The sequence below is a fragment of the Rhipicephalus sanguineus genome, chromosome 2 (genome assembly GCF_013339695.2).
Source record: "Rhipicephalus sanguineus isolate Rsan-2018 chromosome 2, BIME_Rsan_1.4, whole genome shotgun sequence".
Taxonomy (NCBI): Eukaryota; Metazoa; Arthropoda; class Arachnida; order Ixodida; family Ixodidae; genus Rhipicephalus; species Rhipicephalus sanguineus.
Genome location: NC_051177.1, coordinates 90,846,484 through 90,868,540, shown reverse-complemented (window position 1 = coordinate 90,868,540; position 22,057 = coordinate 90,846,484). Strand labels below are relative to the sequence as shown.

The window sequence follows — 22,057 nt, the reverse complement described above, 5'->3', positions numbered from 1 at the left end:
CAAAATCTGCTCGCAATAAGATTTCAAAATATGCTCGCAATGCCACACTTATAGCGATCAGCTAAAAATAAGCATTGCACGCGTGGACGCGTTTTCACAAATGGATTTTAATACGCTGAGCGGGCCGTCAGTTTCATTCTCTTTATCGCCGTAGTATAAAAGGAAAATAAAACCGTCAGCCGTCACCCGGCTTTCGCGCAACCTGTGAAAACTGACGATCACCCAAGACCTTTTTTTCTCTCTTTCTCGCCTACGTGAATGCATGTGCTGTCTTGCGAAACCCTAGCATTGAGGTTGCCGCTGCCGTCACTGTAACCTGAGCGCTGCCAAAGAAAAACTTTTGGCTAGCTTGCAAGATGGTATGCGGGGCCCCCGATTCTGTATGCGTCGAGGCCTCAAGTGCCAATAAAAAAATAAAAATAAAGCCACACACTTCGAGACCATTTCGCCCCTCTCTCTCTCCTCTCTGTGAGTGTGCTCCTCAGCCGTCATCGTTTTACTATGTGCGGTTCAAGTCTTCGTCGCCAGGAGTCGCGAGAACCGAGCCGTCTAACCATCATTACGTAGTTAGAAGAGCACAGGCGAAGTCAACGAGTGCGAGTGCTGTGAAACGAAAAAAAAAATGTTACAGCAGCGAAAGGAATGTGCTACGAAGACGTCACACAAGTGCCCGACGCCGAGACGCATCCGCGCATCTGCGGGTTGCCAAGTTGCACGCAGCTTAGAGAGCGCCGGTAAACATCCGCACTGCAAGTGCCGCCGCCGCCTACCTCACCGTCGCCTTTGGCTTCAAACAACGTTCTTTCTTTCTTTCTTTCTTTCTTTCTTTCTTTCTTTCTTTCTTTCTTTCTTTCTTTCTTTCTTTCTTTCTTTCTTTCTTTCTTTCTTTCTTTCTTTCTTTCTTTCCCTCCCTTCATTACTAGACCCGTCAATTCCGTACATGTCCAGTGCAAATGTCGTGCCCATTAGTTCAGCGCAGAAGTATGCCGTTTTTCTTTGTTTCGTTTTTGCACATCTTGCTGCCCCTGCGGCGCTTTCGCTGTTAAAGTTACCGAGAACGCGTCGAGCGGTAGTTACTGCTCGCAAATCTCGTGCACGCAGTTAAAGAAAAACTAAGAAACTGTATCAAATGTGGCTGACATTCGATGTCAACCGAAAATGTTGGAAAAAGGCTATTCACCGATGACTGTCTTTTGTTTAAGGAAATCGTTACCGTGAACGACGAACCGCTTTTAAATACCTGTTTTAGTAGCGTTTTTCGATGGTGTAACCAATGGGATATGAAACTCATTTCATACAAAAAAAGTGTACATGAACATAAAAAGAAAGAAAAATTATTTCCCTTTTCTATAGACGCTTCAAACTCACATACTGAAAGAGCTCCAGTGAATATAGGTACCTTGGCGTAACGATAACAAATAATCTAAGCTAGAATATGCACGTATCTAACATACGCGCATCCGCCATCAGTAAATTATGCTTCCTCAAGTACAAACTTCGTCTTGCCCCGCCATTTGTGAAGCTGTTAGCCTATTATATCATTATTAGACCTACTCTCGAGTATGCACGCATTATTTGGGACACACACACTAAAAAAAAAAAAAACATCCATGCTATAGAAATGATCCAACGTAAATGCCTCCGGTTTATCTTCACTAAGTACCCCTTGACAGACTGCCCAACACCTATCATGCAAGAAAATAATACACAGGAATTACAGTTACGTCGCAAAATTCTAATATTAAACTTCCTTTTTTATTTAAAAAACAAAGATCTTGTACTAGAAGCTTCTCTGTTCATCCAACCTCTGACGTCACGACTGACTATAAATCGGCATGCTAAATCGATAACAACATTCCATACACGTACCAACACATTTAAGTTCTCCTTTTTTCCTCGAACCATTACAGACTGGAACGCTCTGCCGATCGATTCACTAGAAAACATTCACTCTTCTACTCAATTACATCATAATGTAAAACACTTTCTTTTTTCGGTCTCAAGCTGTATAAATTTTTGTACAGTTGCAATCCCAACCGCTTACACTCATGTGTTAGCGTAATAGTACACTTATTGTTGTGTCATGTAGTATATGTATGCGTGTAATATATAGCAGTATAAGTTATGTATGTGTGTATACTTATCCTGATTATAAATCGCTGTTGAATTAAGCGGTTAATATGCTATTGCTTATGAATTGATATATGCACGCGTGTATGTATGGGTGTATTATATAGTTAAATGTGTGTGTATATGTCTGCGTTTACTTGTTTTGATTATGAATTGCTATTTCTCAGTGTGTAGAAGTGCTCGTGATTAACCCTACACACCACTCCGTCATGGGCTCGATCGTGAGCCTGCCGTATCCTCTAATTAAGTAAATAATTAACGCAGTGAGGGAAGAGGAAAACTGTAAAAATTTATGAATCAGAACCTAGATGGAGGAGTTTGTGCGTGTTTTGGAAGAGAGGGAAGGGGGGGGGGGGGCTGGGCAGGTGACCCTAAACTTTATCGTAGATTCGTTACTGCGTCGGCGCAACACTCTCGTCAGCCGTGCAATGTGAGTTTCGATCGGCGCGTTCAATTATCGTCCTGGCACAGAGAACGCAAAATGTGCACGAAGGAAGATGCAAAAACAACGGGAAAGTGAAAAACTCCGCGAATGCTTTTTTTTGTCACTGCAGGCTCTAATGGAATCCGTGGCTCGATCAAAAATTTTGCGAACAAATGGGAGAAGAAAAATAAATAAGAAGCCGTGTAGTACAGCAAGATGCAGCGACGCATATCAAAAGGCTATTGCCAGCAGGCAAGGTGAAACAAATCGTTGCATAATTACATGGATGATGCCACGTGTTTATAAAACAAAGATTATAAATGAAAATATAAATACCGTTAACAGAATGCAGATTCCAGGCTGCTAATACTGCGATTAGCGTTTCCCGTTCAAAGCAACGAAAGCGCACATGCTAGCGATTTACGTTCACTGTATCGTTCAGCGCATTGTCCAATATCGCCATTCCCGTACATCTATATGGTCAGTTGTTTCTTGTGTAAGGTACTGATTGAATGCATATTATTCAATATGAATCCGTTTGCAAATTTCTACGTCTCTATAGATATTCCCAGCCTTTCCTTTCTTACCTCTTTCACTCTATTTCTACGTTTGCTCACTAGAATTCTCTCAAGTAGTTTTTAGTGTATACGAGTGGTTACATGTAGGCAATACTGAACCGTGTCCATGGACTTGTTTACATAAGCTCGCAAAATATTTTAAGCCATCATTTTTTTTTTACGCAGGCTTTACGTTTGATACTCTGCTAACCGAGCAGAGTTTTCGTTTAACGCTCGCACCTGCTGTACTCGGTAGTGAGGCTCGCCCAATTCATACGGCTCATACCCACCTGCGGCGTTTCTGACGACGGAGCACAAGTTACCGACAGCTTAAACAGCTTCGATGTTAAAATTCGAATCATTGGCGTTCCTGTAGCCAATCAAACAATCAAGCAATTACTGCAGCGAACAAATACATCTGCCAGTGATTAAGCGTCCCACAAACGCGCACGCGATCATGAACGATTGAATGATCATGATGAGGTCCCGGAAACTGAACGCACGCGGCGAAAACCCCGAACGACAACAACGACACAGGAAACGAAGCTGGCGCAATTTTCGGTTCCCCATTGCCACTGCGCGTTGCGGCGCGTCGTCGGTGCGCGGCATTCGCGTGAGCGTTTAGAAAATGTGGCGCCCACACACTCACTGCATTCATTGGCTGCTCTGCGCGCTCGAGCAAGCGATGATGATGTCAGGGTCGCCGACTGCACGATCGAGCGTGCGTCGGAAGCGAGCGTCGAACGTTTCGCGCACTATTCACTGCGCTCACGCTTGGCTCACGCCGAAACGTTCTTTCTTTCTTTTTTGGCACTGCGGAAACTATTGCCCATGTACACGGCTAGGAGACCAATTATTGGCTAACGCGCCACAGGAACAATTGAAGGACGGCCGGAGTTAATTGGGATGTGCGCGCCCTGTTGTTTTCGCACACGCGCCCGAGTGGTGGTTTGGGGACGAAATTTGGTTGCTCGGCGAAGGCAGGATGCAGGCCACGACGGAAAGACGACGCCCTTCAGTTGCTTGTTTTTCGACAGACTGCATTACTGCATCTGAGCTGAGGCTGACAAACACGCCGCGAGTAACGCAACGTGCATAAACACGCTCGAATACACGCAGGCTATCGCTATAGGTCGATATACGGCCACAGGCGTCGACTTCACTCGCAACCAGTGAATGGACATGTTATGACGATAGAGTACCCGTAATTCTATAGCTGTGATCTCAACACAAGCATAGCGTGAAAAATTCATTGACTGGTGGTGACAGACGCCGCGATTCCAGGCTCAAGAAACTTCACCTCATCCGGAATGTTAAATGTCATGCAATGAGGATCATGACTGACTCGGAAGTGATAGATCTGATACTATTACTAAAATGTTGACTGAAGAGGTGAGGAGATTGGTTTCAGAAGAAAGACTGGTTGGGCTCGCTGATTAGTTGAGCCCTAAAGTTGGTGACTGGCAATATGAAACATGGCAAAATAGCTGGGAAAGAAAGAGCACAACCACGAAACGAACTGCAAGAGAGCACGATTACGTGGGTTTCGCGTTTGTGACTTGTCCTTCTTGGCGCTATAATCATGATGCTCCCGCAGGGATAAGCGGTCGCTGATGCGATCCTTCAAAAACTGTCATGTTGCAACGCCGTTTAGTACAGCGAAATGAGGAGCGTTTATCTGACTCGCTTATCTTCCGAAACGCCGCGCAGGATGCAGAGCCGTGCCTCTATTGTGGCGTTCGTGCCAACCGCGGTCGTTCGCCTCTTTGTTCGTTATCCCAGTTGTCCGTCACTGGGCGCCAGCGTCCGTTAACCCTTATACAAGAGCCCCGTGTCTCTGTTGTCGATCTGAATTCACCCAACATCTGAATCGCAGAAGAAATGACCGCGCGGCGCGCCGCCCGCATAAGACACGCAAGAAAGTGCCTCTCCATTCGTCACCTGCGCGCACAGCAATCGAGGCTAATCGCCGCAACAAGGCGCCGACGCCCCAGCGCATAATGCGTGCAGACATGCGGTTTGCCTGTAGACCACGCGACCTCGATTGGCAGTAGACAGGCGGCTCATCTGACAAAAGGCGCGCGCTTCGGGCGCCAACGATGAGACTTCGGCGCCGGCGAGAGCGTCGGCGCCGAGTGGCCCTACATTCGAAGACGTGCTCCGAACGCCGTAGGGTCGTATTGGAGGGCAGTCTCATCACGACAACGCGAATAGACCCAAGGGGGAGGCCGGTCTGCAGTTCCTGTACGCAGATGGCACTCTCTCTCTTTCTCTCTGTTTTTCTGCCCCGATGCTCGAGTTGCGTGTACGGCGTTACCCCCGCGGCGCTTCTGATTTGGGAATGCCGGCCGTGCCACGCTGTTCCCCAGGGAACAACGGCGCTTAGGTTTGCACGCTGTTCGCGCGTAACCAAACCCGCCTCCTCCTACCCCTGTTCGTCTTCTCATCTTCGTTTCTATGCTTCTACTTTAGACATTGCTTTCTTTTCGTTGCGAATCGTAAAACGAGGGAAGGAAGAAGCCTCGAAAAGAAAAACGAGCTGGGAACAGCGCGGGTCCCGTTCCCTCGCGTCGATGAGTACACACACAACTCTACTCGGCGGTGCGAATAAAAGGCTGCCCCCGAGATAACGGGTTGCCCCGTCGCTGCCGCCTCAGAACGAACGAGGAAAACCGAAGGTCCGTACGTTCGTTGGAAATAGAGCTCTAAGGTTCCGTTGTGGTCACGGGCGTGCTGCCGCCGCGGGCGTTGCCACAAACAAAACGTGGGAGAGACATGCTGACCGAGCGCTACGTGTGCTCGTGCGCATGCGTGTGTGCTTTACGTGAGGGGAGCATGTATGGACGGAAGAGGACCGACGTGCACTGTCGAGCACTGTGAATGAGTGTCCGCGTGAGAGATAGCTGATTTTCGTACCCTGAGGGTGTGGTATACGGCGGCTATACATCGTGGAGGTGGTCATGCTTGTTGGATCCTGTGTAGATCGCGGCCACTGGGCTACTATACTCACCACAGGCACGAATTGTGCTATCAGGACTCATAGAGACGTTGAGAAAATAAAGGAAGAAAAAAAAAAGGGGGGGGGGGGGGTCCAGGAGAAGATGCAAGCAGTGCGCAATGTTATGCGGGCTGCCTATAGTATTCAATGTGATATCGTTTCATACGCGCGGCACGCGTCCATGTGAAATGACTGGTTCGGTGAAGGACATCGTGTATATAGTGTATACACTCCATGGCCAGCGAGGGCGCTAACCTAAGATAAAGCGGAATACATTGTAGTACAATCACGTCTGTTGAAGGCGAGAAGGTCAGAACTTTGGAGCGTGGAGGTCCGTTCCTTCGATGCGCTCACCTCAGAACGCCCGCAAAAAAAAAAAAAGAAGAAAAGAAAAAAAAGATCGCTGTCCTAGCATCGCGGCCTCCTGTAACACCGCTGCCTTCTGAATATTAACAACGAAGGCGCTGTTATTATTCTGCTCAGGCAAAGCTTGCCGGCCACTGCAGAGAAATAAAATCCGTGTTACACTTCGATAGAAAGAGATTCCTTTCTTTACGACTATATAATGAACCCGCCGCTGTGGACTAGTGGTTATGGCGCGTGACTGATGACCCGTAGGACGCGGGAACGAATCCCGGGCGCGGCGGCCGCATTTCTATGGAGGCAGAATGATAGAGGCCCGTGTGCTTAGATTTAGGTGCACGTTAAAAATACCCCAATTTGTAGAATTTTCAGGAGCCCTCCCCTACGGCGTCTCTCATAATCATGTCGTCGTTTCGGAACGTAAAACCCCAACAATTATTGTATATTACTATACAATGACTTCAATACTTACAGGTGCCGACAGCTTTGGGAACTATTTCTGTCAATTCTTGGCTTATATATTGACGAATGAGCCTCAACGGCAAGTAGCAGGCTAATGCACGTGGCATGGCATGATAAAACATCTGTTGTCCCCACAGTGCTAGCAAGCCAACAAGGACTATACGCACCCCAACAGAAGAAAAAACGTGAGCACGTGGTCATCGTTCAGTCGCCACTTTTTGTATAAAACGACGAGTGAACGAGTTAACCGAAAACGGAGGGCGTTCCTTATTTTAATTCGATGACCGGTGTGTGTCCACCTTCGCCGAACGTGTAAATCGTGTTGTCGGAGCTATTCCACATCATAGCATCGACACCACCCGGCGCATTACGAGACACGTGTAAAAATTCATGTTGAAATGCCCGGACTATCACGATTGTTTTCCGAGCAGCCACGGATACACGATTCGATCAATGATAGAGCACGCACATGCTGCTATACAGTCGGTACAGCGCAACGCAACGGCCTCTCCCCGCAGCAAGAACGCTCTAACAGCATCCCACCCACAGGCGTGCCCAGGGTTCTCTATTAGAAGGAGCTAAGTATCACCGCAGCTAACCTCTCCGGGCATTTCATTAAAGAATCTTATCTCTTTCTCTCACCGCAGCGAAGCCCCCGCCCCCCTCGTCGAGTCCCAAAGAAAACAAACTTCGCAGTGGATGCACATTTAAAATGAACATGAAGCGATTACATGTTGTTCACAATGGCCTGCCTTTGGTCCCGGCCTTTCGGTGGTTACGCTAGGAAGTAACCAGTCCTTGGAATGCAACGTTATGGATCCTCGGGCACCATTATCGTCAAAAACCTGCATGACCATAAGCTTGGACAATAAACAACGACGGCACAGGTCCGACTGAACAAAGGTGTGGGCAGGCTTGGCACCCCCCCCCCCCTCTCTCACTTATATGATTAGGGGGAGCGAGCACTTCCCCCCTCCCTGTCCGAACGCCTAAGATCCCAACCTCTTGCTCCGAGTTTCGGTACGCGCACACAAAGAACCGAAAACACGGGTACGACGACGAAAACACGATGCGGATCTTGACTGCGCCATCTCTCGTGTATACATCGCGCGGTCGGTAAGAACGTAACTCCGACGTCGAGAACGAGTACGGAAGGCGTAATGAGCACCGGTGGGGACGGCCGGGGACAATTCATTGTGTAGCAAGCCAGCTGTGTTTCAAGGAGGATCGCGTGTGTGGTGGCGGCAGTGCATCGACCTGAGCCCTTGGGTGACCGAACCCATCCGCCGCCGACTCGTTCGGTATATATGCGCTCTTCTCACGGCTTCTTCGTCTCCGTGTTCCATCCAAGAAGGGGGTGGAAACGGTGCGCGGAGAGAAGGGAGGGGGGAAAGGGGGGTCGCGCACGTCCTGCCTGACTAGCGCGACCGTGCGCACGCCTGGAAGCGAATCGATAAGGGGGACTCGGAAGGCCGGCTTCCGTCGTGGACCTCCGCCGCTGAGAAGCGAATGCACCGCGGCGGCTGCAACAATTAGGGAAACGCGACTCCGGGGTAATCACCGTCGCGGATCGCATCGATCAGCCGCGGTGGAGGCACTGCCTGGACAAAAAAAAGCGACAGACGCCGAGAAACAACCTGTCGCCGAGAAACAAACACGTCTTTATCTTTGAGAATGCGAAAGAAGCGGAGTGGCCGCTCACTGACCCATGGACAGGACGACTCTTTCTTGCGGTGTCTGTTCCTGTACCGCTATGCATACGCTATTGATCGGCTGATATCCAGGCGCGATCCTCGTGCTGTCGTGGATAATCGAGGCGTTTATTAAAAGTCAAAACTATGAGTGATGACGACTAAAACGCGCTCCTGGGCTAGTTGGTACATATTTCTCACAAAAGAAAGGCACGACAAGGAAACACGGGAATGAAGGACAGGACAGGATGAGTGAAGGACAGGACAGGCACTCGCCCTGTCCTTCACGTCCGTGTCTTCTCGTCGTGTCTTCCTTTCCTAAGAGAGATGACAGGCATCCCAAGCAAGAGCAAGGCGGTGGAGGGATCACGCTGGCCTTCAGGTTGCGTTTACACGCCGCGTGTGTATAGAAGTTATAAAGTCGTGGGAAACGAATAAGGTGTCGTGACGTTTCATTAAAGAGCATAGCAGAGGACGGTAGCTGGCCTTCAGGTCGCGCTTTACATGTAACTCATAGAAGGTCCAGCTGTATGACACGAACAAAGAAATGCGACGCCTTAAAGAAGAAGATGGCAGCAGATAGTGCTGACCTTCAGGTTGCGTTCCGTCGGCACGTATACGGAGACTTGTCCTGCAGCGTGTCGCGTGTTTAACAAGGCTTGTTACGCTTGTCTTGCAGTGTGTTGGCGTTATCCCTGTGTCCTGTCTTACATCTGCGCTATCCCGTATTTGTGAGAGAGTGTGTTGTAAGAAAACGAATGGGAAGTGGTGGCGCGCGTTGCCTTGAACTTTCTAGCGGTCTCCATCGGCGACAGCTGAAGAAAGATTGTTGCTTGCTTTGATCGTGTATGCTGAAAGAAATCGCGGTGCTTAGTGTCTAGGTGAGCAATTTTGATCTGTACGTGAAATATAGTTATTGTAGTGATGTGTAGACTTGCCCCCGTTCAGTACTTGTGGAATATGTTGTAGCGCACCGGAGATGCGAGAAAAGTAGCTGCTGCTGCTGCTAATAATAATAATAATAATAATAATAATAATAATAATAATAATAATAATAATAATAATAATAGAAAGAAGAAGAATGTACTTTTGTGAAACACTGTTTCCTCCGAAGTCACTGGAGTTATTAGACGACAGACTTTATCTTCATTTGTCGATACTCTCGTCAGAAAAAGTTGCAGTGTCAATCAAGGCCCCTGGGATTGATGCGCGAGGGCCCAAGGACATCGAAACGCAAAATAGAAGCTCTACAATGTTGCAGTTACGTTTCATTGAAAAATGCGACATGCGACTTTGTGCAATACGATAGCCAGCCACCATCCGCTGCAGCTTCCCGAGGGCATCTGTGTGTGCATACTATATATATACAGGTATACTAAACTGTGGAGGGGGCACGGTTGAACACCCGACATCAACCCTGGGTACGGCTATACAGTTCACCCTTTTTAATCAGGTTGAAAACACACTAGTTGCGTGTCATAATTGTGCGAACAAGTAATGATAATTACATGACCCGCAGGCACCTTTCAGCATGCTGTAAATCCGCAGTAGTTCGCCGCGTAACGCAGCGACAAACCTTACATTACGCAGCACTCGGGAATACGATGTCTGCTTTTTTTTTTTTTTAGTTCCTGTCTTGGCTTAAGGTCTTTTTTTTTTTCAGCAGGTGAGCTCATCAGCGGTTGTCCCGAACGAGGCTATAGTGAGAATGTGTCGTAAATTAGTAAGAAAGTCGATATGAAATGTCCGCTGTGTTGTACACACTACACACTAAATATTTATTGCGACCACCCTCTGCTGATTAAGCGATTCTTTTATCTATTCTACTATAAACATGTCTCTTGCGTCCGTACTGTACCACTACACGCCCAAATGCCCCGTTGTATAAACTCATTGTATAATTCGTTATGTCTTTTTCAGCGTCTACGATTTCTACCAACTCACAAAGAAGCAAGGGCGGCAGTCGTCCCGGTGAATTATCTATCGCTCAAAAATTCAGCAAGAAATGGTTACTCTAACGGCTGACACCTCCGCTCACTTAAGTACGGATTAGAGAATTACGCGATGATAAAATTAAGGCGCATAACACGAACAAGAGGAAAAACGACAAACTCCTAGTAATAGTTAACCTCGTTGGCTCTTTTCCTTAACCTTCCGCTACGGTTACCTAGTTTCACGAAGTAACGCTAAAACAGCTGTGCACCCCCTTCATCTGTCTAGAACGTAGTTGTGGACCTACGAGAACTAGTTAAACTGCTTCAAGCAAGTACTGAGTGCTGTTCACGCTTTCTTCTAGCCATGTAGGTTATGTCCCCCTCGATCCCCCGCCTTTTCAGTAGAGCGATGGAACTACCTGTCGTAGCCTGCCAAAGAAACCATACAGAATATGACACTCTGTATACACTAGGCAGGAACACATACTGTTCTGAAGTCTGGTGGTTTCGCACTAAAGTGGACGCGAGTCGTTTATATGCGAACGCTTAGCGCTTCCGAAATTATCATCGGCTGCTATTGCAACTGCGTGGTTTAACATAGCGCACCGCTATGCCGTATGTTCTGCGAAACCAACGAAAACGACCGGCGTTGTTCAGAGGTATCTTTACTCGACCTGCAAGCTTATCCACAAGTCCACCGCCACCAAACTATTTATTCTCACCTGGTGACGAAGGTCAATGTCTCTGTCACCCCGCTTGGAAGACTTGGGAGTCGGTTCGCGAACGATGGTACGTCCGTTCCGACGATGTCTAGCTGTCGAATTTCGGCTCGTAGTCTTTCGGTGTCAAATCCAAAGTCAGTGCGCTTCGTTCGCCGACCGCCTCCAAGGCGCTCAAGAGACACGGAACGAAATTTCTAAACGTCGGCAGGAGGACGGTCAGGGCCACACCACCGTCACGCCAAGAACACCGGCAGTAGAATCATCCGCAAACGGATAGCACACACCTTCAGCGCTGACGGGCTTCCGGACGAGGCGCGGCGAAGGGCAAGCCCCCCTCCGAAACAGCGCACGCAGCGCGATTCACGCACTTCGCGTAGCTTCACAAACGCCACCGGACAGCAGCTGTCCGGTTCACAAAGGGTGACGCGACGGTGTCTGACGCTAGCAAAGGCAGAAAGCTCGACCAGGCGCTCGTGGTTCGCGTACCTCACACGGCCAGAAAGCCAGAGCAACGACGGTTGCAGGGACCGCCGACCCGTCGACCGAGCGTCCGAGGCAGGCGAACTCTGCTCCGCAAATGGAGGAGCCTGCAAGGCGAGATGCCGGCCGGGAAGCTGGGCTTTCCCTCTTCGACTCTCCGAGAGAGGAGCTGGCCGAGGAGCGCGCGAGTGGAAAGGAGGGGCGCAGTGAAGAGGAGGACGCTCGGCGAAGCCACGTGACCCCCGAAGAGCAGGGTGGTTAGACGTAGCCAACGCTCCTCGCCAAGTGCGGCGGGCCGAGGCGCGTCTCTCCTGAGAGGCGCTGACCCCGCAGGGACGCGGTGCTGTGCGAAGAAGCCGAAGAGCCGGCTGCTAATGTGATTTCGGAGGCACGCTCGCTCCTTCATCTCGCGGTAGCTAAGATGTGTTAAGCGATAACGCCCACATGAAGCCGAAACTACAAAGAAGAACGCTTCCGTTTGCACAACTTCGGGCTGCCGGCTATTGCCCTTGGCTTATCAGTTCAAGTGCTGCCTACTCGTGCATGCCTATAATGCAGGCAGGTGCGAAAAACTTTACAACAATAACTGATTTGTCAAAACGCAGAATCACGAGGCTGCCCAACTTTCCTTGATATACGTTCGTACTAAAGTTATGGGACGCTGGCAGCGGAGTCCTTGCAGCACACTGCTTTAACTCATTCCAATCAGTGTTGCTGAGCTTTATAAGCACGCCCGACTGCAGGAGCAATATTTCACGTGTAGAATCGCACCTGAAAGTTAGTTATATAGTTGCACGAATTATTGAACTTACCTTGAGAAATTAATGTCGATTCATTGTTGAAGTTTTTTTATCTAAAAGGAATTAAGTGAGTGGTGATTAGATACGTAATACAAAAACATTGGTAAAATACAGACGAGGGAAACTGATGTTTTCAATATGAACTATGAACAACCGCAGTGCAGAAAACAGAACATACTGATACAACCATTAAAACTAGGTGTGCCCGAGAATTCAGATGGATATGTATACACCATCAAAGCATTATATTAAGTGGATGATAGTAACAATGTGCTGTGGATGGTGGTTCGAATCAGTAACCGCACCGCAAAAAAAGAAAAACAAAATGATAATAATGACGACACATTCCGGAAAAATCAATATCTCGATAAATGCGATGAACATTGAAGCAACGTAGTGACACAAAGCACTGCCAAATTCTTCACTCCTGTATACATTTTAAGCAAAAAAAGAGAAGTATGTGCGACTCTTTTCGGTAAGTGCTGACTTGTCACGCGTATGACTCCCTTTAAAGAGACGTGTTAGTTCTCTTTTTTGGGTTCCACGACTCTCCGACGAGAGTATAACAATCTTCAAGAGGGTCCATGGGCCTCTTTCATCATCATCATCATCATCAGCCTGACTATGCCCACTGCAGAGCAAAGGCCTCTCCCATGTTACGCCAATCGACTCGGTCCTGTGCTTGCTTCTGCCACGTTATACCCGTAAGCTTCTTAATATCACCTGCCCACCTAACTTTCTGTCTCCCCCTCGCACGTTTGCCTTCTCTTGGAATCCAGTCAGTTACTCTTAATGACCAGCGGTTATCTTGCCTACGCGCTACATGCCCTGCCCATGTCCATTTCGTCTTCTTGATTTGGACTAAGATGTCCTTAACACCCGTTTGTTCCCTGATTCACTATGCTCTCTTCCTGTCCCAGGTTACACCTATCACTTTCCTTTCCATCGCTCGCTGCGTCGTCCTCAGTTTCAGTTGAACCCTATTTGTAAGCCTCCAGGTTACTGCTCCGTAGGTGCGTACCGGTAAGATGCAGCTGCTATATGCCTTCCTTTTGAGGGATAGTGGTAAACTACCATTCACGATTTGAGATGGGCCTTTTTAAAGAGATTAATATGCGTGGTAAGCCAGGGCTCACAAAAAAGAGTCAAAGGACTCTTTTTTTTCCTATTGTGTAGCCCAGTTATTCATATTTTACCTACATCTTCATCACTTCCCTGCAGCTCAATGCTCCACGCTCAACGCACGCTCTGCAATTCTCACTCTGTTCACTTCAATCCTTTCCCCACAGTCGGTTTCTCTCGATGCCTTTTCTTTTCTTTTTTCTGGAGCATTGTTCTAAAGCTCCTGCTCCTGGGTTGAGCGGCGTCGCCGTCGGCGTCGGTGGCGTAAGTGATGGACATGAAAAAATAAGTGAGAAAAAAAATACCCAGGATCGAATGAGATTTTAACCCGGGCCCTCTGCATGGCAGTCGAGTGTTCTACCACAGAGCCACAATAAGTGAGAAAAAAAAATACCCAGGATCGAATGAGATTTTAACCCGGGCCCTCTGCATGGCAGTCGAGGTGCTTGAAACACATTTGCAAAAAGACCCTATACAGGCCTCATGTCGGGCAAGGAATCGCGTTAACCTATGTTAATATATCGTGTCAGAAGAGTAAACTAAAAACCAGTCATCGCTCAACGCTAATTGCGCAACGAGTGTGTGGTTTAATGCTTCCCACCCTCTGCAAAGTGCTCAGCCATAATTCAACATCGTCATCAGTCACACGCAGCATCAACAAAGTGCACACAATACCTTACAGATGTGTAGCGGGTTCCTCGCTTATTCGCAGAAGGACGTATAATGGCGTATTGGGTACTGTCCTGCTACACAAAAATTACGATTTATAGCGTAGTTGATACCTTGCGGAAAGTCAAAACTTCAAACACAGTTGGCCTTGCCCCAACACGAAGGTGTACTCAGAATTCGCATCAGGCAGCATCGTAATCGTTGGTGAATTTTTTTTTAATTATCGTTAATTGACTTCTTCAAAGTTCTGTTGCCGACTTATTGACTTGTTCCCTGTCGTTCTGCTTGTCTATGCGGGCATCTACCTAGAGATGCATACCGAAAGGAGCGTGAAGTTCCGAAAGAATGAAAATAACATTAATAATGATGATGAAAAGGCCGTTATCAAAAGAGTCTCCCAGAAGTTACCGCATCTAGCAGTTACTCAACCTACCCCCCCCCCCCCTCGAGCGTAATAAACGACCTCGTCGTACCAAATCTAATATAACAGAGCCCTGGAAAACATGTGCAATGTTCCATACTTCGACTTCGAAGAAAACGTTGCATCTTAGAAATTTTCCAGTAATATACGCTGTAATTCGAGTAATTTTTTAGCCTCGCTTTATTAGAGGTGGAAGAAATGAAGACATAAGCAAAACATGGAGAAAAAGCAAATGCCTCGGCCCATTGCAAAAGACGCGAAGTCGAAGGCGACCCGCGAGCAATGCCGGGCGTAGCGAAAATTCATGCGCGAGCGCGGAGCACCTGACAGTCTGCGGGGGCCGTTACAGTGTGGTAGGCGTGTTAATGAACCGTATATATCATAATTTGAGATTCTGAGAAAAATAAATAACGGAGAGATTTCGCATAGAAGTCTGCGAGGAGTGCAAAAAGGAAAAGGAAGAAAAAGGTCAGCGAGGGAAAACATTCACACAACGCACTACCACGAAACTTCTGCGTCAAATTCACCGCCGCATTACGGCCGGGCAAATATTAGACGCATAAATCAGAGGCTCTCGCATATAAGGCGACGCGTATGCGCCGTGCGGCTTCGCCTTCGCGACGCGTGCGAAATTATAGACACCAGAAACAGCGGTTTTCGGCAACGCAGCGAATGCGAGAGAAAACCGAAGAGGTTAAGTCCCTTCCTGCACCCCTTTTTTGTTTTATCCGTTAATTTCTTTTTTTATTTATTTCTCTTTTCGTTCATCTCGACGTTTTGAGTTGGCTCCTGCGTGCCTTCAGATACGCTACTTGAGGTGACTGAATTTTTTTCTTCTTCGCCCGTTATTCCTGCCGTGGCATAAAAGCTTACGCGCTTCCATCGAGGGTCCCGGTGTTTACTTTTCTTTTTTTCGTACTATACACTGCATAGGCCGCACATCATTTTCTTCAGCGGAATCTGCATGCTCACCCTCGGCGATGACGGAATATCGACCGGCTTTTTTCCGCTGAGGCCAAGTTCTTGTCGCCCGGGGGGCATTGGCTCCTGTCGAATAAAAGCTACGCGTATAAAGAAAGAAAGAAAGAAAGAAAGAAAGAAAGAAAGAAAGAAAGAAAGAAAGAAAGAAAGAAAGAAAGAAAGAAAGAAAGAAAGAAAGAAAGAAAGAAAGAAAGAAAAAGCTGCGTGCATCGAACGTGAACGTTCTTTAAGGCTCGAGAGCGCACGTGAACGAAATAATTTAGCACGAGAACGTGCAGTCAAGCGTCATAAAAGAGGCACGTGAGGCTCGTAGTTGTTTCCATTCAAATATGTCAAGCCTGTAGAGATGACAACCGCCGTATCGACCGAGTAATCCCCAAGCCAAAGCCCGTCTGTGGTAACAGGCTTTTCTCTTACACGAGCACGACATGGTGCGGTGTACATTTGTCGCATAATTGTTTTTACGAGGCGTGTATTTTGTTGGCTTTTTAGGGGCGAAGCTCCTTAAAGCGGCACCCGTTCGTCCCTCGTAGTCGTAGTGCGTAACCAGTCGTAATGCTACTACCAGATCTTGACCTCCAAGGTGGTGCCGGTGGGAGATTTTTTCCTGTGCGTTGTTGAACAATAAAAAATTCGCAGCGTGCGCGTTAACTAAAAGCCGAATTCTTCTGTCTCTCATTCCCCATTAGCAGCCATTGGCATGTTCCAGTAGGAAACGTTAGTACAAGTAGAAGTGTAAGTGTTAGCTAAAAGCCGACTTCTTCTGTCTCTCATTCCCATTAGCAGCCATTGTTTACCTCCAAGGTAGTGCTAGGTGAGATTTATCCTGTGCGTGATTAAACAGTAAAAATTTTGTTCAAAACGCCGTTGATTGATGAAATAAACCAATGAAAGACGCCAGATGTTTCTAAAAGCAAAACGAAAGAACGCCAGATGTTTCTAAGCAAAACGAAAAGACGCCAGCTGCTTAACGAAAGACGCCAGTGTTTTCTAAAGAAAGGTTTTCTTAAACAATAAAAATCACAACGTACATGTAAAAATTAAAGTGAGCTGCAAGTCGTCATAACTCTCATCGAACCTTTAGTATAAACGCGCCCGATCTCACGTCGGTGATGATTGTACTGGGAAGAATTCACGGAAGATTCATGGTTTACCGATTGAACCTCCGCAGCTTCGCCCACTCATCATCATCACTCCGTGGATATGCTGTGATTTTAGGGGCGAAGCTCTTAAGGCGGCACCGTTCTTCCTCGTATCGTAGTAGTGCGTAACCAGTCCGTAACGCTACTACCAGATCTTGACCTCCAAGGTGGTGCCGGTGGGAGATTTTCCTGTGGCGTTGTTGAACAATAAAAATTCGCGCGTGCGCGTTAACTAAAAGCCGAATTCTTCTGTCTCTCCTTCCCCATTAGCAGCCATTGGCATGTTCCAGTAGGAAACGTTAGTACAAGTAGAAGTGTAAGTGTTAGCTAAAAGCCGACTTCTTCTGTCTCTCATTCCCATCAGCAGCCATTGTTTACCTCCAAGGTAGTGCCTGGTGAGATTTCTCCTGCGCGTGATTAAACAATAAAAATTTTGTTCAAAACGCCGTTGATTGATGAAATAAACCAACGAAAGACGCCAGATGTTTTCTAAAAGCAAAACGAAAGAACGCCAGATGTTTCTAAAGCAAAACGAAAAGACGCCAGCTGCTTAACGAAAGACGCCAGATGTTTTCTAAAGCAATGGTTTTCTAAACAATAAAAATTCACAGCGTACATGTAACATTAAAGTGAGCTGCAAGTCGTCATAACTCTCATCGAACCTTTAGTATAAACGCGCCCGATCTCACGTCGGTGATGATGTACTGGGCAGAATTCACGGAAGATTCACGGTTTACCGATGAACCTCCGCAGCATCGCCCACTCATCATGATTCACTCCGTGGATATGCTGTGATTTTTTTTTTCGTTCACAGACTCTACACCCTCTCTAAACAATAAATTTTATGTATAAGACCGTTTTTATGTATCAGACTGTACACGAGGTCTACACAAGCGATCCGGCAATGCCTTATTTATCCAGAAAGTTATGTGCAAGCCTTCTTCGCTATATTAATTTGATCCACCATTGTTGTGAATGTTCATACAATGAACTCTTATAAGTGCAGGAACATTAATATCCTTGCATTTTGGCTATTGTGCTGATCTAACCAAGTTTAGTTATTTTATCTCTATGTGATACTGAATAAGGAATAACGCAAGGAACAAGCTATTACTGGTAACATCTAGTTCATAAAAGTAAAAGAACATGCCATGGAATTTACGGGCTACGACATCGTACAAGTATGTGTGCCTCGAGCTTGGTAATCTTGTGGACATTAGAAACCTTGGAAAAATAACTGTTCAGGCCAGGACATCCACGGCTAAGTGTCAGTTGCTCTGTTCATTGCTTCACGTCCAGACACTATTCTACCGCGCAACAACAGTTTTTAAAAGTGACAGATGTATTATTACATGCTACAAGAAAAGTTTCAGCGATTACTCGGACTAATGTGTTTAGAAACACTTATCGTTGTCATCCTTCACAAAGTAAGCTTTTCCGCATAATATTTTTCAACATGCAGACCTTAATATTCGTTTGGCGTTTCTTCATGCCTATGCTTGCATTTCTAATTCATTTCTGATTTCGTTTCTGATCTCTCAACGTAACGTAAGAAATGGCAGTCATCGCAATACATGGTAGTCATTGGTTTTTAGACCGTCTTTCTTTCTTTCTTTCTTTCTTTCTTTCTTTCTTTCTTTCTTTCTTTCTTTCTATCTATCTATCTATCTATCTATCTATTCTATCATCTATCTATCTATCTATCTATCTATCTATCTCTCTATCTATCTATCCTATCTATCTATCTATCTATCTATCTATCTATCTATCTATCTATCTATCTATCTATCTATCTATCTATCTATCTATCTATCTATCTATCTATCTATCTATCTATCTATCTATCTATCTATCTATCTATCTATCTATCTATCTATCTATCTATCTATCTCCAATATTCGAGTGCCACGGCTCCTAACCCGACTGACGCCAAACGCAACGATATCGATTGCATTCTCGAAATTCCTCAGGTTAGGTGGCTCTAAGAATTAGTAACGGTCGCATTCATTCTTTTTTTCCGCTCCTCCTTCCCATCCGGGCTTCATTTCATCGCTTCGAGCGGTGTCCGCAGATCAACAACAGCAACAACAATAAAAAAATTATAATAAAGAAAGGGTGTATGGGAAGATACGAAAAGGACAAAGCGCCGCTTCGGCCGTTTCAAGTCTCAGGCGCCATCGATTGTCCCAAACCGGCAGAGACAGAAGGAAGGAACGAAAACGTCCGTCCGCGCAGAGAGAGTGAGTGAAAGAGGAAGAGAGGAGGACAACGTCGCACTGAGAGACTGACGAAGCAAGCGAGTTCGGAAGAGGCAAGATTACAAAACATCAGTGACGAAAGAAAAAAAGGGAAAGAGTCGGACGACTCGAGAAGGAGCGCTGCTTCTGTGAACCCTGGCCCAGCGTCGACGTCCGAGCGGACAGCGCGCGTTGCACGAAAATTGCGCCGCGCACAGCCAGCCATCCACTGCATTCATGTAGAAACAAAGCAAAAGCGGTGTGGAGAGGAGATCTATAGATGGCAGTGGGGGGAACGCAGTGTACTACAAAAGGAAAGGCTGAGGATAAGAACAACAACAAGACAAAGAGCAAGGAGAAGAAGAACCAGTAAGCGTCGATGTCGCCGTCTTCAGCGAGCGCGAGTCTTGAGTGCAAGGCCGGGCACGAGCCGTGGGGAAAGGGTAAACAGAGGAGGCGTACGACATTGCCGCAGATGTTTTTTTTTTGCATTTTTCTATGTTTTTTCTGCGGCAAAGGCACTCACAAAGCGTTTCTGTTGAAACGGCGGTAGCCGACGGATTGTGGCGCCAAGTACGAGGAAATCCTTTTTGCTGTGGCCCACCGCGGAGACCCTATAGAGGCGAGGAAATTTCGCTCAAGTGGGGTCGCGTCAGTCAGTCGCAATGTGAACGGCGCATTTTGCTTTCATTCTGTTGCTCTTAGCTATTTGCTGTAGCCACGGCGACGTACGCATTGGCATATACACAAGGCGACCCCAACCGAAGACGCAGTTGCTATGGGTGAATGAAAGCCCCGGAGCTTTGCCAACGGCAAAAAGAAAAGAAAAGGAGAGCAAACACGAAGCCAGACCACTTAGAATCTCCGGGCAGTATATAAACGGGTCTGATACTTAAGAGGGTATGTATTGGAATACCAGGATTAATCGTTGGTACGAGACAAAGACGCCGAAAAAGAGCTAAGATAGGTAATTTACAGAAAGCACCATTTGTCGCATGCTGTCAAGAATTGTAGGGAAGCAGTCATGCGTCACCAAGATTCAATTCCGAGAAACAACGAAGCCGATGGTTTCCGCGAAAACTCGTCGTTAATGCTCCTCGAATTCGAGAATCGTTGGGACTTCGGTAGCCTCGTTATGCACAGTACACAGAACACTCCACTAATCGTGTGCCTCGGAAGGGCGAATTAGGACATACAGTGGTCGTTAGAATACCCGAATAAGAAGTCCGTTGCATGCAAATGCTGCTGCTAAAGCAGCGTCACAATACCCATAAGAACATAAGAATCCGCTGTACTATACGTACGGTACTCGAAATGAAAAGGTACTGACTAGGCATGGAAACCAAAGTTAATGCATATGCACCCCACTGCCCTTATTGAACGGCTACGTAAATGCAAGGTCCCCGCAATTAACTATCTTGAAAGTTGCTTTTCGGTGTTGCCCTTCTACAAAGACGACACATTATTCTGCATATATTACACCGTAAGACTCAATGGTGACATTAATTTGCACAATATACGAGCAATATTGAAGAACAGGCAAGCAGCATGTACATTTACTGAAGACTGCACATTTACGCAAAGAAAAAAAAAGTGGCGGAGAGTTGGCAGAAAATAAAAATACCGACGGGTGAACACTTTACAGCACTAGCTGCCTTCCAAGATGATGTGTCGATGCAGCGTGGTCTAGCGGTAGCGGTACCCGATAAAGAAGCATTCGGGTTTGAGACGTTGGTCTTCGCTACAGGTGGCTGGACGGGGCGCTCACTCGAGCAGGGTCTTGTAGGCGAGGAACGTGTTACCGCCATATGCGACCGTGTTGCCGATGCAGAGCAGTCCCGTGGACAGGCCGAAGTGCCAGTCGACGCCGTAGCGGAACTCCGATGCCAGGTAACCCGTGGTGGAGAGCAGGTAGCAGAACACCGCGAACACGTTCAGCAGGCGGTACGTGACGCTGAAGCCGTGCATGGGGCCGTCCAGCAGTGCGCACAGCAGTAGCACCGCCGAGACGAGGAGGAAGGTGAAGGCGGTCATCGCCATGAGCACCGTGTCCAGGCGGAAAGTGTAGGCCATCTCCTGCTGGTCGTAGTTGTACTTCATCAGGCTGATGACAATCACCAGGCCTACCAGGATCTGGAACATCTTGAGCACGCCCGAGGGTGTCCGGATGTAGCTCGTGTAGTATGCCATGGCTGTCTCAAGCTTGCCTGCTGGCGGTCTGGAAAACTGCTAGGAGAGGCTAGGTACTTGTCCCTGCGACGGCGTGGTGTAGTCGCCGGCAGAAGATCTCAGCAGTCCCGCTGTACCTTCAGTAGATCAGGAATTTCCTCAGTCGGTGCGCAAGTGTCGAGGGAGACGACCTACCGGCACCGGCGGATCGCCTTCAGGCGATCGCGACGAAGGCGTACCCGCAGGCGAAGCTCATGGTCCCTTGACAGCGCTTACCGCCTTTCGCTCGGGATTGAGATAGGGCGGCAGAACGACCGCCTTCATCTTCCTCAGTGCAGAGAAACGAGACTATTTAGGTAATGGAAATTAAGCGCAAACTGGGAATCCTAAATGCCCACTACGGCGCAGGCCGAAATTCACGCTATAAAGAATGTTTAGTCGGCTCTTTTAGCAATAATTAGTCATTCCTCTCTTTTTCACCTTCTTGGTAGCAACAATAGCTCTGCTGATGATGGTCCTGGTCGCGAAAATACTAATGATAAGTACAGCGACACCATTAACGAGGTATCCAGACCTGTAGTGGATTGCGCAGAAAGAAAAGAAAACACGAAAAAAAATTCAGTAAATATAAACCCTACGACATAACAACCCGGAGCCTATAAAGAAAGTTAAGGTGCACATTTACAATCGAAGTAGGGAACAAATCATCATGAGATTTCGAAATTGCGATCACCCGAAGCGCAGGTTAATATTTT

General features: G+C 47.2%; 2 protein-coding genes across 2 annotated transcripts in view; both read right to left on the bottom strand.

Moving 5' to 3' along the window:
- LOC119383363 (uncharacterized) overlaps positions 1-11,880 on the bottom strand; it is a 305,608-nt gene extending 293,728 nt beyond the window's left edge. Inside the window, exon 1 of the mRNA XM_037651457.2 lies at positions 11,282-11,880. The gene's annotated coding sequence lies outside the window, so the exon portion shown is untranslated. The remainder of the gene's footprint in view (positions 1-11,281) is intronic.
- Positions 11,881-20,455: 8,575 nt separating this feature from the next.
- Positions 20,456-21,337, bottom strand: LOC119381221 (uncharacterized). The gene has a single exon (XM_037649167.2). The coding sequence runs from the start codon at positions 21,321-21,323 to the stop codon at positions 20,898-20,900; it is 426 nt and encodes a 141-aa protein (XP_037505095.1). The 5' UTR covers positions 21,324-21,337; the 3' UTR covers positions 20,456-20,897.
- Positions 21,338-22,057: the final 720 nt, after the last annotated feature.